The 17182-nt window shown below is 36.7% G+C and overlaps 1 protein-coding gene across 1 annotated transcript in view; it reads left to right on the top strand.

Moving 5' to 3' along the window:
• The window catches only part of nckap5l (NCK-associated protein 5-like), a 287803-nt gene that overhangs the window by 192164 nt on the left and 78457 nt on the right, over positions 1–17182 (top strand). Inside the window, exons 8-10 of the mRNA XM_048599236.1 lie at positions 754–4637; positions 7865–8042; positions 9055–9198. Coding sequence (XP_048455193.1) covers positions 754–4637; positions 7865–8042; positions 9055–9198 — 4206 coding nt within the window. The remainder of the gene's footprint in view (positions 1–753; positions 4638–7864; positions 8043–9054; positions 9199–17182) is intronic.

Here is a 17182-nt window from a genome sequence, read left to right as displayed (position 1 = left end):
TGTGTTTTGTCTGAAATACTGTCCTTTGTCATTCATTCTTCAACTTTGACTGGGGCAAATATTCAGGACTTTTATGCCAAGAATAAGTCATAATTTAGCAAGTCTAAAAAAGGACAGCACTACAAATAAGTAGGCAGATAGGGAAGGCAATGGCCTAGTGGTATTATCGCTGGGCTGTTAATCCAGAGACCCAGGTAATGTTTTGGGGACCTGGGTTCAAATCATGCCTTGGTAGATGATAGAATTTGAATTCAATTTTTTTTAAATCTGGAATTAAGTGTCTAAAGATGACCACAAAACAGTTGGTAATTGTTTGGAAAAATTCGTCTGGTTTGCTAATGAAAGAAGCTGCCATCCTTACATGCGACTTCAGACCCACAGCAATGTAGTTGACTCTTAACTGCCCTCTGGGCAATTAGGGGTGTGTAATAAATTCTGGCCTAGCCAGCGATGCCTTCATCCTGTGAATGAATTATAAAAATTAACAACTACAACAGATCCCTACATGTACACCAACTCTCAAATAACAAGAATGGATGACTATGGTAGCCTGTTTCTTTACCCATGCTTTTGTCTTTTTACTTGTGCTTTATTTGTTTCCAATGAGTAAAGAAAATATGGCATATTCTATTATCATTAACCATTTTGTAAGAATCAGTTATCGCTTCGTAAGAATATTGGGATCATCCCCTGATATAAATAATTATCCTAATTTGTTGATTAAATTAGTAATGTTTTTCTTTTCATTTATAGTCTTCTCTAAGCTGGGAAAAAAGACTCAGTATTGGCTCCTCACTTCCCAGCAATCTTTCCAGTCCCGCTGAAGAACTACCTCCAATTCGAGAGAAAGAAAGCCACATCCTGGAAGGATTAAAGAAGCTACAAAAGAAAAAACCTCCGTCAGAGTCATCCTCATTCGTGTCAAAATGGGCTTACAAGGATTGCATGAACTCAAATGAAGGGATTTACTCTCTTGGCCTAAAATGTCAGAATCGCTGCAAGATTAAAGATCAAGCACATTTTAAAGCTACCAATAAAGACCTGTGCCTAGAGCAAAGTAAAATATTTGGGTATGATTCTGATTCACATGATGATCCAGATGATGACTGTGCAGCGATCATAACCACCGAAACTGAGGTGCCAAATAGAGACTGCAAATCATTCCATAATAAACTAACGCACAGTGTGTCTGATAGTCTGTTCAGTTGGGATGGCAGTGTAAAATGTGTTTCAGAAAGGCTTACACACACAAACTCAAGAGAAATGCCTGAAAAGTTGACTAGTTTCGTCAGTAGCTTTCAGTCAAATGAAAAACTGTGTACGAGCAACAAGTCACCTGCAAAGAAATTGCAGTTCAATCTGACCAAACCACAAAGTAAAGATTTAACTATCCAGCTATCTGACACTGAAGATATTGAAATGTTAGATGAAGTGCATCTGGAATGCAAGGAAGAAATAAATCCTTCTGATTTTGTAACAAGTTTATTAACTGACAAACGGTCAGTGAGTCATGCAAACTCACTCAGTTGCAAAAACACATTTTTCTCATCTGCAGATAAAGATGAAGGCCATTTTTCAAGTTGCTCTGACAACAGGCCAAAGACTTTGAACTTATTGAAAGAGAATTGTCAGTCCAACAAGTCTGTAAAAACGTCATCTGCTGAATGCCTTACAATAGTGTTTGATGCTGAAGATGGTCAGCCAATTAAATTTAATTCCCAGCAGATAGCAAGTGTCACTGTGTCTTCAAATGAAACTTCTAGTCCAATTGCTTTAGATGGGAATCACCAGCAAACTATTTTTGCTAAAGATGCTGCCTTGATGACTCAAGGGCTGATGGGTTGTCAAGGAGGAAGTGATGCAAGGAATTATACAGTTTTAGAGTCATTGCAAGGTCATGCCGAGCAAAAACAGCTAGAAGATCCTAATGTCAACAAGACAATACTTAGTTCTAGTGTTCATACAGATTCTGTAAACTCTGACAGGCCATTGACACCAGATATTTTTCAACAGGAAAAATTATTGAAGCCAACTTTTAATGCAGCCTATAAATCAAACTGTGTATCTTCCCTGCAGACATATTCAACTCAAAAGCCACGTCTAAGCAAAATACCTAGCAGAGGTAAAAGCTCGCTGCAGAAGGCCTCTAAACTAAACAGCACTGATGTTAGCAATACATTTTCAACATCTCCTTCTCTTATCCAAGACAAGTCGCAATCATTATCAAATGCAAAACTTTCCAAGCATTTAAAAATGCCAAGTATTAATATTAGTCACTGTTTAAAAGATGGTTCTGACATTCCAAAATATAACCCACAGCTTCCCCAAAACTCTAAAGTTACATTCCACAGCGAAACAGAAAAGAGCCATACCAATATGGTGGAAGGATCTTTATTATCCAGAAGACAGATGACAGATCATGGAGAACATCCCACACGAGATAAATATGATCATTTGAAACAAGAAGAAATCAATTCTCCATCACCTCCACCCCCACCAGGGAGATCTACTTCATTACTATTTAGACCAAATTGTGAACGTTCGCTGAATATAATGACAAAAACTGAAGTACCTATTCCTGTTGACACAAACAATGATACACCTGCATCTTTAAACACACATAGGATTACAAGTTCTGTGTCAACTTGTGTCCAATTGACTAAAGAAGTACAAAGTCAGCAAACTCAGAAGGCCCCAGAAGTGGCTGATGTATGCAGTTCCCATCATGAAAGAAACTCGTTTCAAAACTCAGTACAACAATCCCAGGAATCAAATGGAGGCGTTAAAGATTTGACAATGGGCTGTTTTGAAAAGCGATATCCGAAAGCAAATTGTTCAAGTACTTCCGCATCAGTGAACATTCAACCTTGTCCTCAAACCGCTGGTAAAGCAATTAGAAGTTTAGCATGCATTCATGCAAACCAAAAGCATCCATCTCTACAAAATACCTTCTCTGCCAACGCAGTGCAATTATGTGAAAGTAAGTTGATGTTACAATGCAAACCATCCAATGTTTTATCAACATCCTCACAGTGTCATGCCTCAGATATAAATGAACCAACATCTCAGCCATTGCCTTCTGGTCTGTCATCTCCTTGTCCTAGTAATATTTACTACTCTGATGAAAAAAACTTGAAAACTCGCATTCCTGTTGGATTAAAAGGATTTTTAAAGTCTCCCCCATTACTGAGAAAAAGTTCAACTGTACCCGGGAAGCATGAGAAAGATACTATTAATATTTACTCAAAGGGAAATATAATTCCAGTAAAATCTAAGCAGGCTGATATATCAAAAAATATAAAATCTCTAGAACAACCAGATTCATTAGTTGACTTCAAGAAAAGTGGTGACCTTCAAGATGACCTTGTTGTTAAAGTAGGTTTTCCTACAGACTTTGAGGATAAAATGAAACCTGATAGACGCATAGCCGATGGGAATGATGTTGACAGCATAGAAATTAAGGCATTTAAGAGGTCAGTTTCAGCTAATAGCAAACCAAACCTGAAACCAGCCCTAGGCATGAATGGTGCCAAAGCTCGAAGCCAGAGCTTTAGCAATCAGACTGGGGAGAAACCTTTTGTTTCAATGGTCGATGGGCCAGGAAAGGTGCGAACACAGATAATTACAAACACAACAGAAAGAGGCAATTCACTGACAAGGCAGAACTCTACCGGTGCAACAGAAGCAATGCAAACAAAACCTGCCAATAGTTCATCAGCTACTCAAAGCCCTTCACATTCTCCAAGAATAGGGGATTTTTCCTATTCACGCCAAGTGTCCTATGGAAGTGTAAGCAGCTCCAGCAGCCATCACAGCAGTCCGAGCAAGTTACCTTGTAGAACTCCACCAAAGGGAGATGGCCATCTCAGTTCTTTTAAGTGTGATGGCAGCCAGTCTCCACCTCAGAAAGAAGTTCAAAGTCTGCCTCTAAGTGATAAATCCAGTGAGAAAAAGTCCAAACCAATGCCTCAGAAAGGGAAGACAGGAAATGAGCATCAATCTTCACCGCATAACTCTCCATTGGAAAATATGAGCAAATCACAGAGTCCCTCCAAAGTTAATATGGTAAAAGTTGTCAAGAAACAAGAGAACCTCTCAAAAAAGCCTGAAACTTCAGACAAAGTAACCATTTCTACTCCCGCTTCTGGGACGCAATGTAGCATTGAAGCGAAAGTCATGTTGGGAATTCAACAAAATATGCAGAAGGTGCAAGGACAAGACAAGTTTCAGTTTTCAGAGATAAAACAAAAGACTGGACCTTCGATAGCCAAGTGGTTTGGGTTTCGGAAAAGCAAGTTGCCAGCTCCGAATAACAAAAAGTCCGATGCTTCAAAATTCAAAGATGAAAAGAAAGAAACCAAAAATGGTTCAGAAATGAAGCAAACAAAATTTGACAAAAGAAAAGACAAAAGAAAAAATAACAAAGCCTGTGACAATAACGAAGTTATGAAAAAAGAAACCAACTTTAGTAAAAAATTAGATGGTGCTGCTCCAAGCAAAAGTTGTGAGATTGCACTGCATGAAACACACAACAGTAGAAAAAGTGGCCTTGCATCAAAACACCATGGCTATAAAGATCATGATGTTCCAATAAAAGATTCAACAAATGACCAGTTCATGAAGGAGCTCCTGCACAGGTAACAATCTTAATTATTTCATCTTAAATATTGTTTTACTAGATTTGATACTTCAACTTTTCATGATAATATTGTGTAACATAATATTATTTATCAGCAGGCATCTTTATTCCAACTCCCTGCTCTTATGAAATAAAAACTGAAATGCTGTAATTGAGAGGCAAAAATAGAAATTGCTGGATAAGCTCAGCAGGTTTGCAGCATCTGTGGAGTGAAATCAAAGTTAATGTTAACTCTGATTTCTCTCCACAGATGCTACCAGACATGTTGAGCTTTTCCATCAATTTGTATCCCTGTTCTTATAGCTTTAAATAGCAAAAGGGATGATTACACTTGAATTTCTTTTGTGCTATTTGATGCTTCACTGTTCTTTAGTTTAGTTTAAATTTCAGCAACATAAAGTTTAAGTGTATTAATTGAAATTAAATATGATGGACGGAAATTGATAATATAGTCCATTTCAGGTTCACACCCTCAGTGCACCAACACTGACCATCTTAAATGGAATGCTATAGGCCACTCTGAAACTGAAATCTCAGATTTCATTTGTTTGCTTTGGGTTGCCTGTCTCACCTCCACAGGGTAACCTGTTCCTCTTCCAAAGCTAGATGCAGGCTGCTCGTGGTGCTGCCAACGACATAAGATAAATTTGAGGGGTTGTGTCAAATTGACAATTGAGAGGGAAGCGGTGACTGTTGATGCATACTGTGAAGAGAGAAGGCACTTCTGTTCTTCTGACAGCATAGCCAGGATCTTCGATATACTTGTAAAGAGAAATGAAGCTGCGTTTCTTTTGCTGACTGCATGGACCAATGAAAATCCAAAGCGAAATGGGTCCCATGGCTGTTTCAATGATAGCCAACCAATTTTCACAAGAACATCTAAAGTGGTGATTAAGATCCTAATTTCCATTTGTAAATAGCCTAATGCTTGTTTTAGGCAGCTGCTATAAACTCTTGGAGAACAGGTTGACCCAATAATGAGTCAGACAACTTGACCACCATCCTTTCTTATTAAGATGTTGGTTACTGAAATTAGCGCTCATTGTGTTAATTTTACGCCTATAAAATTATTCCCGGCCAAGAAATCTAATGACTAGGTATGTGACAGTTGCATTTGAATTAATTTTAACTTGATATGCAATTGAAAGGTAAAAACCCACCTGTTAAAAATAAATGTTCCTTAATACTAGGCAAATATTCAAGTCTTTGCAACAAAGTTTAATTCAACAACATCTACTTTTGTATCAACACTGTTGACCCCTGGTTTGTTACCAATTTCTGTACACCCTGATATGAAACAGAAATCACATAGCCAGTGTATAAATTACTTATTCCTGAAGCTCATCTGTATAAAAAACAGATGAAATTATTTCTCTATTCAGTGAATGTTAACTCTGAGACTCGTAGCCTTAAGCAATGCCTTTTAATTTTATCAAAGGCATTTCAAGATCCCATGTGTTGTATTTATTGCATAATGCGCTTCATTGGTAAAATTTGATTTGTTCACCATCTGCATCAGAGTTACTACTGTGAGATAACAGGCCAACAATGTGCGGTATAGGTGGATTGACCATGCTAAAATTGCCCTGTGGTGTCCAGGGATGTGCAGGTTAGGTGGATTAGCAAATGTGTGCAGAGTTATGGGGAAACGTTGGGGAGTTGATAGATCTGGGTGGAATACTTTTCAGAGGGTTGGTGCAGTTGATGGGCTGAATGGCCTCCTTGTGCACTGTGGGGATACTACGGTTCTATGATATTTGACAGACAGTTTCAGAATGTAAACATTCCGTAACTTATTGGTCCAGAATTTCTTATCAATAAATGAATGGGACTAATAGTCCCCTCTGATGTTTCTGCATAATAGTATAACAACTTCAGAAGGCTCTTGTGGCATAATGGTAGCATCCCTGCGTCTGGGTCAGAAATGACGTAGAATTGCTGGTGTTGGACTGGGGTGGACAAAGTCAGAAGTCACACGACACCAGGTTACAGTCCAACAGATTTATTTGAAATTTCAAGGTTTCAGAACATGGCCCCTTCGTCCTTCTTGTGATGAAGACGCTACGCTCCAAAAGTTTGTGATTTCAAATAAACCTGTTGGACTGTAACCGGGTATCGTGTGACTTCTGACTAGGTCAGAAAGTCCAAGTTCCAGCTCCACCTACACTGGATATATGTCCAACATATACTTAAAAATGAACAAATACATACCTGAAGCATCATTCCTGCAAGTTTTAAGTTGTGATTTTTATTTTTGGCTTTTCCATTCTGTCTTTCTCTCTCTCTCTTCCTCCCTCCCTCCCTCCATCCATTGCCCTAATTGTCCTTTGCTCTCTTTTTACCTGAGTTGACATTGAATTCTTCTACTGTAATTTATACATTGTTCTTAGTCCTTATGCTGTTAATTACACAATCCATTGATCTGATTGATTAAGGTGATTTAATTGTTGCTTGCCCTGTTCACTTAGGTCCCAGATGCCTGGTTTCGTTCCATGCATTGTTATCAACTTGCATGTTCAGCAATTTGGCACCCAAAAAATTTTAAAACATAATAATGTATAACAGTGATAACATTTTTAAAAAGTCAAATCAATGGCAAACCTTGTTGGTGTCCCATTATAGCAAAATCTGGGTTATTCGAGATAAAATAACTGTTTGTCAAGATATGCATTTCCCTTGAGATTTTAATACTTGACCTATTTGTCATCCTAAAATCCAGATGTAACGTATAATCTTACTGTAACAATTAAAGTGCATGTGAGTGAATTTATAGAAGGTATTTTAAGTTTACTTTTAATTACATTTGTTATTCTTAAAAAATCCATTTATGCATTTATCTTTTGATTTTTATTATTATTCGAACTGGGTACCTTTTTTCAGATAATTTATCCACATGGGTGTGTGTTATGTATATAGACAAATACTGAAAACTGTTGTGTGTAATGTCATAAGTATAATGTCAGCATAGGCAATGACTGTGTATCAGTGTGACTTATTCACTGGAGTTTCACAACAGACAAACTTTCATACAGACCAGTTATGAATATTTTTAATGCAAATTGCAATAGGCAGATTATGTCAAGGATAAGTCAGACGCATTTATCATTCAAAGTTCTGGTGACAGAAAGATACAACAGGGTTACTTACAGCATTAAAGTGAAATGAGCAATTGACTGATTGAAGAAGGATGGTGCAATTCATCAGTGGAATCGCTTTTACCTGCAGAGTTGATAAGAAGGCTGTTCATCAGAAGGAAAATGGATCAAATCATGTTTCCTGCGGGAACATGTCTAAGGGCAACTCCCATGGCTCTGTATTTCCTAGCAACTCTATCAGGGCTCAGGCAAACCTCGGAATGAATTATAAAATGAAGCCAGCCGCAGAGATTCAAAGTGAAATTCATGTAAGTTCAAACTCTTTCAACCTCATCTTCTGACAAAAGGACAGTTGCTAATAATCTTACTCAGAATAAGTAAAGATAAATTTACTAAATTTTATTTTGGTATATTTATGGTCTACAATTTAGCATATGATAAGCCATTTTAAAAGTAAGAAATTATCTTAAAACATGGCTATGGTACAATAACCTAAAAACTGGATAGGAACAGTTCTGCTAGCATAATTACAGTGTAGAAAAACACCCCTTTCTTCACATCCTACCTCCTCCACCTTCTAGTGCCTGGATGAGGCCACAAACCATTTTCCATAACTTGGGTAAGCCCTTCTGTGACGTGAACAATTTCTGAACATCAGAGTGGGACCCAACTGTTATAACAGGGAGATGACAAGATTCAGAAAAGGATTTAAAAATAAAATAAGTGGCACTTCAGGGTCAATAGCTTTCAAGTAAGTGTTAAATGTTTCCAGTATATTCCAGTTTTGTTGCATTTAAATAATGCACTTTTGGCACCAGTATTGCTTCATAAAACCATTTGGATATATCACTTATTTTGGACACCTCACAATATGTTATAACATGCATCAGTTCCTATGACTCGTCAATTAAAATAACAATAATTTATATAAATATTAAGTAGATAATTTTTCTTTGCTGGCCTGATTTACGTACTTTGTCATGCAAAGACTCCCTTTTTTGTCAATTCCTGAATAATGTTAACTTTAATAGATAAAATACTCCTATTGGCATGTTAGGGCTTGTCTCTTGTATTATAAAATACACTTTTCAAATTACAGATGTTGATTTAACTTATTGTTGTAGTATTACCTTTCACTAATTATTAGACTGATACCAAAGTGCATACAATTGATAAATATCCATTCATGACATTTGTGTATAATCTCAATAATGGCACAATCTCAATAATAACTGAAAAAAATATAATTTTATCCAGATATTACTTTTAGTCATATTTCTCTGTTCTCATAGTATTGTCATGAATATTCCTTAATTGCAGCAGGAGTCGCTAATTGATTCTGAGGGTGAAGGTGATACAAATCCACATGAAAGCTATGTTGAACTGTGGCAGCTGAGTGATCCATCTCTAGGGAACCCATCTAATTGGCAAGATTTAAGTTATGACAACCAAGGGAACCTAAAGGTAAAATTCAACATTCTTGTAGTTTTTGGCAACGTATTATCCCAGGTTAAACCCAAGTCACAGAGGGGTAAATTTGCAAGGATTGTACTGTTTAAACATGAATGACTATTTGTGGAAACTATGAGAAGATAAAATCAGCATGAATTGTTCAGAAAATTGCCTCCAAATGTAGGTCTTTTTTTTTCTTTTCTAAATTTGAGTTAAAAAAAGTACAAAAAATAGGCTTAAAAACTGTTGGTGAAATTGGTGCTTGTCGCTGCTGTGATGAATATTTCTAACAGGCCCATTAGAAGCTGTATCACCGTGTAGCATAGCGGACCAGTAGTATGAATTAGCCATATCATCTTTAGTAATGAAGGAGAAGAATTGTTATGACTCCTCCTCATCATCGCCGTAATCATTCAGTACTGAGTGCACCCAATCCTATTTCAGTACGGGGTGCTAACATTTGATACTGTGGGAAGTGATAAGATGTGTATGGCCCTTATAGATCATGGAGATTCACTGGAAGAGACAGTATTGTATGTTGTATAAATGCGCATCCTTGCATGCTTTAGTACTGTGCATCCGTTAAGGGTGGATGATCTCAGAACATGCAAGTAATTCTGTACAATCCCCTAGTCAATTTAATCTTTTATATGTTATAATATATCCTTCCAAAAAAGTTAGTAATCTTGTTTATATTTAGTTACTTGTCCTGGTAGATTGTCCAGTGCCTGTTCTGTTAATTTAACTGTAAATTTTGGTCTTTAAGATGAGGACACTGATTTTGAGAGAGGGTTATTTTGTGCATAGAGACTTATCACTACAATGTGTTTTCTTCAGTACACAGCATAACTTGTGTAGTCCAAGTACTTTCATTCGTTAGGACATATTGCAATGTGAAATGGTTCACATTTACTTTGCGAGCATAGTTCTTTCTGTATATGACTTAAAAAAACTACCTTCTCTCTAATTCTAAAATACAACAACAACAACAATATTCATCTCTTTTAGGCTTGTCTATTCTTCCAGATGTTCTGAATGGTTATCAATGATTTTTTTTTGAGTTGTCTCACTTGCTGCTTTTTATTTGTGTACTTGGGGTTACCCTGTCCCCACTAAACATGCATCAACAATGCTGTCTTATAAAGATTAACAGTGTGTGTGTGTTTAGGTCAGAAGATTTAAGTGTTCTCACAGTTAATTGAGTGCTACTGTACAAAATTCCTCTCACCACAATTACCTTTATGAACTTTGGCCTTGATTTTTGTGGTGCAGTGGAGATTCCATGGCATATCTAAAGTAATAGATGGGCCCAGATATGGAGGTCCCGTAGCTACATCTGGCAGGAACCATTTTCTCTTAAGATTGGGGAATGGGTATGGAAAGCGACTCCTACCTATGGGAAACTTGAACTCAGTTGGCCCATTTGGATTCTGTCTTGAGTTCAGACAGATTCCATTTTAACCGTAGCAAAGGTCTTATCCTGTGGGAGTTCCAATTGTTTATAGTTGTCCTACAAGCTCCTGAAGAGTGGATAAGGTACAAAGAACTGTTAATCTTTCAAGTTTTTAAAAATGCCTGCCTGTGTATGTAAAGGTTGAAAAGAATACTGTCTCAGAGGTTTACAATGCTGTTCACTAACGCAATACTAATTGTTATGTTTATTCCATTATAATGCTTGGCTGTTTTCCACTATTTATCATTATTACAGTAGGGATTTGTAAGTTCACAGGTTGATTTGCAACTCAGAGGTTATTAAAGGATTAGCTGTCTTTTGTGCGGAATTATGGATGAAACTATCTGTTTTAATCAGTTATTGATTATTTGACATATATTTAAATGTATTAAATGAGCTCTCATGAAAGGGAGATTCATTTTCCGATAGTGAATGTAGTGATTGACATTTATTATATTTGTCATAACAAATACAAATGAAATAATACTCAATAAAAACAATAGTTTTCAGTCAATCCACTTCAGGACACCAAATACACTTCGGCTTAATTGGGCCCACGTCTCATATTCTCTTCTGCTGACTGAAGCTCTCCTTTTGTCTTTGGACTTTCTTTTCATTTACTGAACCACTATGAATTGTTGCTTAATAAACCTTTTTTGCCATTACAACATGACGTCACTGCCCACCATCTCCTGATTCACTCTCTGACATGCCAATTAGTTTGTAAGATCACCCATTTTGTAACAGCTTGTCTATATCAACTTACTAACATTTTTGCCTTTTACTGATAATGTGGAACTTTAGGATTTTACTTGGAGTATGTGTTGTCACCCCTTGGTGATTAACTTTCATTCCAAACATCCCAATTGATGCATATAAATATCCTCCAAAACCAATCCACTTCCTTTAACTACAAGAACAATGTGTCAGCCCACACATGTTGATGTTTGAAACAAATGAAGGCTCAAAACAGTCATACAAAACTAATGTACATAAGTCTATCACATTACTGAAGTCCTAAAACTGAACCATTTTAAAACATATTTATCTTCTTGAGTAAAAGGCATTTTAAACATCTTCACACTTGTTAGCCTAAGTATATATTCACATGACCGCAAAAGCAGCCATAAAACATAAGCTTACTTTTGACTTGGGCCATATGGCTGTTCTTTCTTACAAATAGTATTTTACAACTCCCACTGATAAACAAAGCATAATTTAATATCTCACTTTCTTAAGTCAAAATTACCCAAAATAGCTTAATTCTACAAATGTTTCAAAGCTATAAATTTTTGAAATTAGCTAGCCACCAATGAGTTATGCTAATATCTTGACATTCCTGTTATTGTTTAGAAAGATATTACTCAATTTGTTACTCAAATTCAGCTCTAACATCCTAGAGAAACAGCAAGTGAAGTTGCAAATCTGCCCCAGTAGAATGCAGGAAAGCTAAGATGGAAATCTGATATGTATGATAGTGCACAGATCACATGACAATTATGGATAAGAAAACCCATTTAGTCCATCTTAAATGATCTCTCCCAAAAAGATTCTGAAATACCTCCATTTCAATATTCACGTATTGCTTTAAAAATTCGAAGAATTTCAACCCCTCTACTTATCCTGGAGAAGTACTGCATACATTGATCATCCTCTTTTTGAAAATGTTCTTTCTTTCAGTTCTGCATTTGCCTTTTTAAAAGTCTATCCTGTTTATTGCAATTAAGTTTAAAATAATACAGCCTCTCAAAATTAATCTTTTCCCTTCCTTAATTACCATATATTTATGTGATCAGCCCTAAGAAAAAAATTTCATCACAGCATAGACCATGATTCTCCAATCATTCTTCAAATTCAGTCCCCTGACATTAAGGATCACTCTCATGAATTAACATATTTACTGTAATGTGTTTTTTGTGTTGGTTGACAATTTGGAAACAGTATTCCAAAGTCTGACAGGAACACTGCACACATAGACTTTCATTAATTTGTATTCCACTGTTTTGGCCTTGTAATTATATATTTTAATATTTGTTTTCTTGCTTTGCATTGGTTGAACAGGTTTAATCTTCTCCTAGAGCTCTTCCAAGTTCACCTTTTGCTATTCCAGTACCATTCTTGGGTGCCTGTTCCCAGCTATACTGGCTGCCATACTTTACGTTTCTCTGCATTAGAACTCCATTGCTCTGCTCAGTGATACTGTCCTATCTAGGAACTGACTCTTCTGGCTCTGTAAGCCCTCCTGAGGAGCATCTTGCCCTCTGAGCCAGGAGGTGGTTTATTCAACTTAGTAACACAAGAGGAATGAGGAGATAAATGATTCCCAAACAATTACAAGGGACTACTTTTGAAATTTCTATAAAATTGTCAAATAAAATGTGTTGAAAGAATGCTCTAAGTCTCTTTAATATAAGGTTTTGTACCTAATGTATACAAACATTTTTAAAAGCTCCCAGTTCAATTAAAAATTATTTGGTTCAATAAAATCTATCCTTTTTTGAGATTTTATTTTAAATAAAATGAATTGTAAGAATGATCTACATTTCTTTTATACAACGTTTTGTACCTAATGTACACAAATATTTTTAAAAGCTCCCAGTTCAATTACAAATTATTCAGTTCAATAAAATCCAGCCTTTTTTGAGATTTTATTTTAAACTCTAAGACAAAAATGTTTTTAGGAAAGGCTTTGTGCGCTGTTCTATTGTGGTTTGTTAAATGTCTAACATTAATAAATCTTTTGTTACTGCCACAATAGTACTTAGGCACACAAGCATATCTAAAATTGACCTTGTACTGTCATCAAGAGGAGAGTGCGTTGGAAGTCGGGAAATGTGCATCTTGCAGGAAATTCAATCCTTCTGATCTAGAACTTTGATAGTGAAGTGTAACCTTTTATCAGAGTCATTTAATTCAACCACGGTTCATATAATATGAGGCTGGCAGGCTAAAGTATGCCTTCTGTAAGCAAGCACTTAAGAGATGCATGTTGATTGTGATTTTTCTTTTATTTCAAAAGCATCTTGTTGCATTTAGAGAAAATTTCTTCTGTTTTCCACTTATCTTTGTAGAAACATTCTTAACTAACGTATTTTACGTTAGCTTAACTGCCGTATTTTAAGTGTATAATTTGGATGCACATTGCTGCATTACCTGAATATTATGATGTGAAAAGTGCTGAGATGCATTTGAATTATGTAAATGGAAACAGTTAAAGATATCCTATAATTCATTATGACCTGTGTCAGGTTGTCTCCTTCATCTTGAAAAATCTATTCTTCCTGCTTTTGTCTTAGTGCATATACACTGTAAAATAGTTCTGTACAACATTTTATCATGAAGGAATGACACTTTGCATCTTGAAAGATCTTTATAGTACTCAGCCTCTTAAATGTCCAGCTTTAATTGGTTAGAGATTTGCAAGATTGTCAAAATAATTAATGATTATTTCTCAAAGATTGAATGAAATTGGCATAAAAACAATATAATTTTTCAAAAAGAGAATTTCTAATCAAAATTATTGTTTCCAGAAAATTAGCTTTCTGGTATCATGAATTGATCCAGGTCATTGTATACATTTTCCTTATTTGCTGCGAATTAGAAATTAGCAAAGGACTGCTAGCCAAATAAATACTACAAGTAAATAATATTTATTATTGGTTAACTGATATGCTTTGGAGTATCACTAATTGTATGACAAAGATTCTTAAAAGCACCTTAGGCTTTCCTGTCACGTTGGCCATTAATGATTGACAATACAAGTCATTTTTGATCCATTGCTTTTTTAAATATTTACTCATACAAAGCCAAATGCCTAAATATTTAGTATATTTCCTTAAGCCTTACATTGATCTGTGCTTTATGTTAATCTGTGACATCTTGTGAACTGACAATTTTGTAGGATCTCAGCTTTAGCAGTTTTGAATTGAGAGAGAGGCATTCATTTCATTGTCTTTGTTCATGAGATTACCGAGGAGATGGCAACATAAAATGTCTCTTTCCTGACTGTTTAAAACCAATCAGAAACACAGCATTGACCAGAGACTGTTTTGTGTTGATACTAACCTGGCTACTGAGAGAGAAACATATTAAACAATGTCAGTCTAATTGGACTTGCAACATGCATTTATGCAAAGTATGCCTGCATTCATTTTGTGGTTTGGGTTTAAGCTAGAACCCTAATGTTATTTTGGCCATTTAACACAGTTGCACATAGTTTAAATTGATTTAGCAGCAGGCCATTTTCAGGCTTGAATAAAAGATTTATGCTAACAGATAGGTCAGTGACTTCAGTATGCAGCATGACTTTGTGATATAAATTCTGGAGTGTTATGTCAGCTCCATCTGTTATTACAGGAATTCTAAAATGTTACTTCATTGCTGGATAATCGATGTGGATAAGTCTCAGTGGAGATAGCAAAGCCAAAAGAGACAGGATCAGTGGCTGTGGATAATGTTTAGTAAAACAAAAACATAAACTGTAGACTACCTTCACATATGATTATATGGTGATTCATTAGTGTTCCCATATTCCCTTTTGTGATACTTGTTAGCAGACATGTGGTTGTAGAGGAGTTATTACCAGTGTGATCTTTGTTTTGTCTTGTTCTTCTTTGGGTTGTGTAGGCCAGCCTTTATTGTCCATGCTTAATCCCTCTGGAGAAGGGGGTGGTGAGTGTTTTTCAATTAATTCATGGGATTTGGGTATCACTAGCTGGCCCAGGAATTATTGCCCATGCCTAGTTGCCCTTGACAAGGTGTTGATGGGCTGCCTTCTTGAACTGCTGCATTACATCTTCTACAGGTAGTCCTACAACGCATTAGGGAGAGAGTTCCAGGATTTTGACCCAGTGACACTGAAGGAAAGGTGATATATTTCCAAATCAAGATGGTGAATGGCTTGAAGGGGAATGGACAGGTAGTGGTTTTCCCACATATCTGCTGTCCTTGCCCTTCTAAGTCATGGTGATTGTGGGTTTGGAAGGTACTATCTAAGGAGCCTTGATGAATCTCTGCAGTGCCTTTTATACATAGTACACATTGCTGCTACCAAGTATCTGTGATGGAGGGAGTAAAATTGTTGCATATAGTTTCAAACAAGCAGACTGCTTTGCCTCAGATGGTGTCAAATGTTTTTGCATCGTTGGAGCTGAACTCATCTAGGCAAGTGGAAAGTATTCCATCACACACCTGATTGTTGTCTGAGGAATCAGGAGGCGAGTTACTCACTGCAGCATTTCTAACATCTGATTTTCTCTTGTAGCTACAGTATTTATATGGCTAGCCCAGTTGAGTTTCTGGTCAATCATAATCCCCAGGATATTGACACTGAGGTATTCAATGATGGGAATGCCATTGAATATCAAAAGGCAATGGTTAGATTCCCACTTGCTGGAGGTGGTCATTGCATTGGCACTTGCGTGGCATGAATGTTACTTGCCACTTCTCAGCCCAAATGTGGAGTCTTGCTACTTTTGAACATGGACTGCTTCAGTATATGAGGAGTCGCAAATGGTGCTGAACATTGTGCAATCAACGACAAACATCCTCACTTTTGACCTTAAGATGGAGCGAAGGTCATTGGTGAAGCAGCTGAAGTTGGTTAGCTCATTTGACTGGATGGCTTCATGCAGAGTGTTCAATCCTAACAATGGTTGAGGTTACCATGAATGGCTGTACTTCTCAATCTTGCCCCTCACCTGGGACATAGTGATCTTCAAGTGAAACGACTATTACTTGTGTCTCTTTCTCAGCCCTATGGTCCAGTGGGACTATGGAAACTTTACCTTTTTTTTATATTATCATGATTATGTTTCTGTGTAACTCAACTCATGTCTCCTCTAGGTCTGTGCAGTTAATCTATGTATTTAATTTTATGTGGATTATGTTTTGTTTTAATCCTTGAAATAGCTCAGCCGAGTGTCACCCATTCACCAAGCTCCCAGCCTGCTTTACACCTTTGTGTCCTTTTACATATCTATCTACTTGTCTCATTTCTGTTTCTGTGGGCATCCACAATAATTAAGGAAAGTCTTTGGTCAAAAATTGGTGAAATGAAAGCATCAAGAGGTTGAGCTGAACAGGAAATCAGCTGAACTTCTGTGACGCAGGATCTGGAAGATAGAACATAGAACAGTATAGCACGGGAATGGATCGTTTGGCCCATTATGTCTATGCTAACAATGATGCCATTCTAAATGAATCCCATCTGCCTGCACATGGTTCATATCCCTCTATTCCCTGCATGTTCATGTGTCTGTTTAAATGCCCCTTAAATATTGTTATCGTATCTGCTTATACCACCTCCAGGCATGTTCCAGGCACCTTCCAGCCTCTGTAGAAAATATGCTTCACACAACTCCTTTAAACTTTTCCGCTCTCACTTGAAACCAATGCCTCCCAGTATTTGACATTTCCACCTTGGGAAAAAGACTCTGACTTTCCATCCTATCCATGCCTCTCCTAATGTTAAACTTCTATCAGATTGCCCCTCAGCCTCTGGTGTTCTAGTGATAACAATCCAAGTTTGTCCAGCCTCTCCTT

Source organism: Rhincodon typus, chromosome 7 (genome assembly GCF_021869965.1).
Source record: "Rhincodon typus isolate 14 chromosome 7, sRhiTyp1.1, whole genome shotgun sequence".
Classification (NCBI taxonomy): Eukaryota; Metazoa; Chordata; class Chondrichthyes; order Orectolobiformes; family Rhincodontidae; genus Rhincodon; species Rhincodon typus.
Note: the sequence above shows the minus strand (reverse complement) of the source record. Positions and strands in the feature narration are given on the sequence as shown.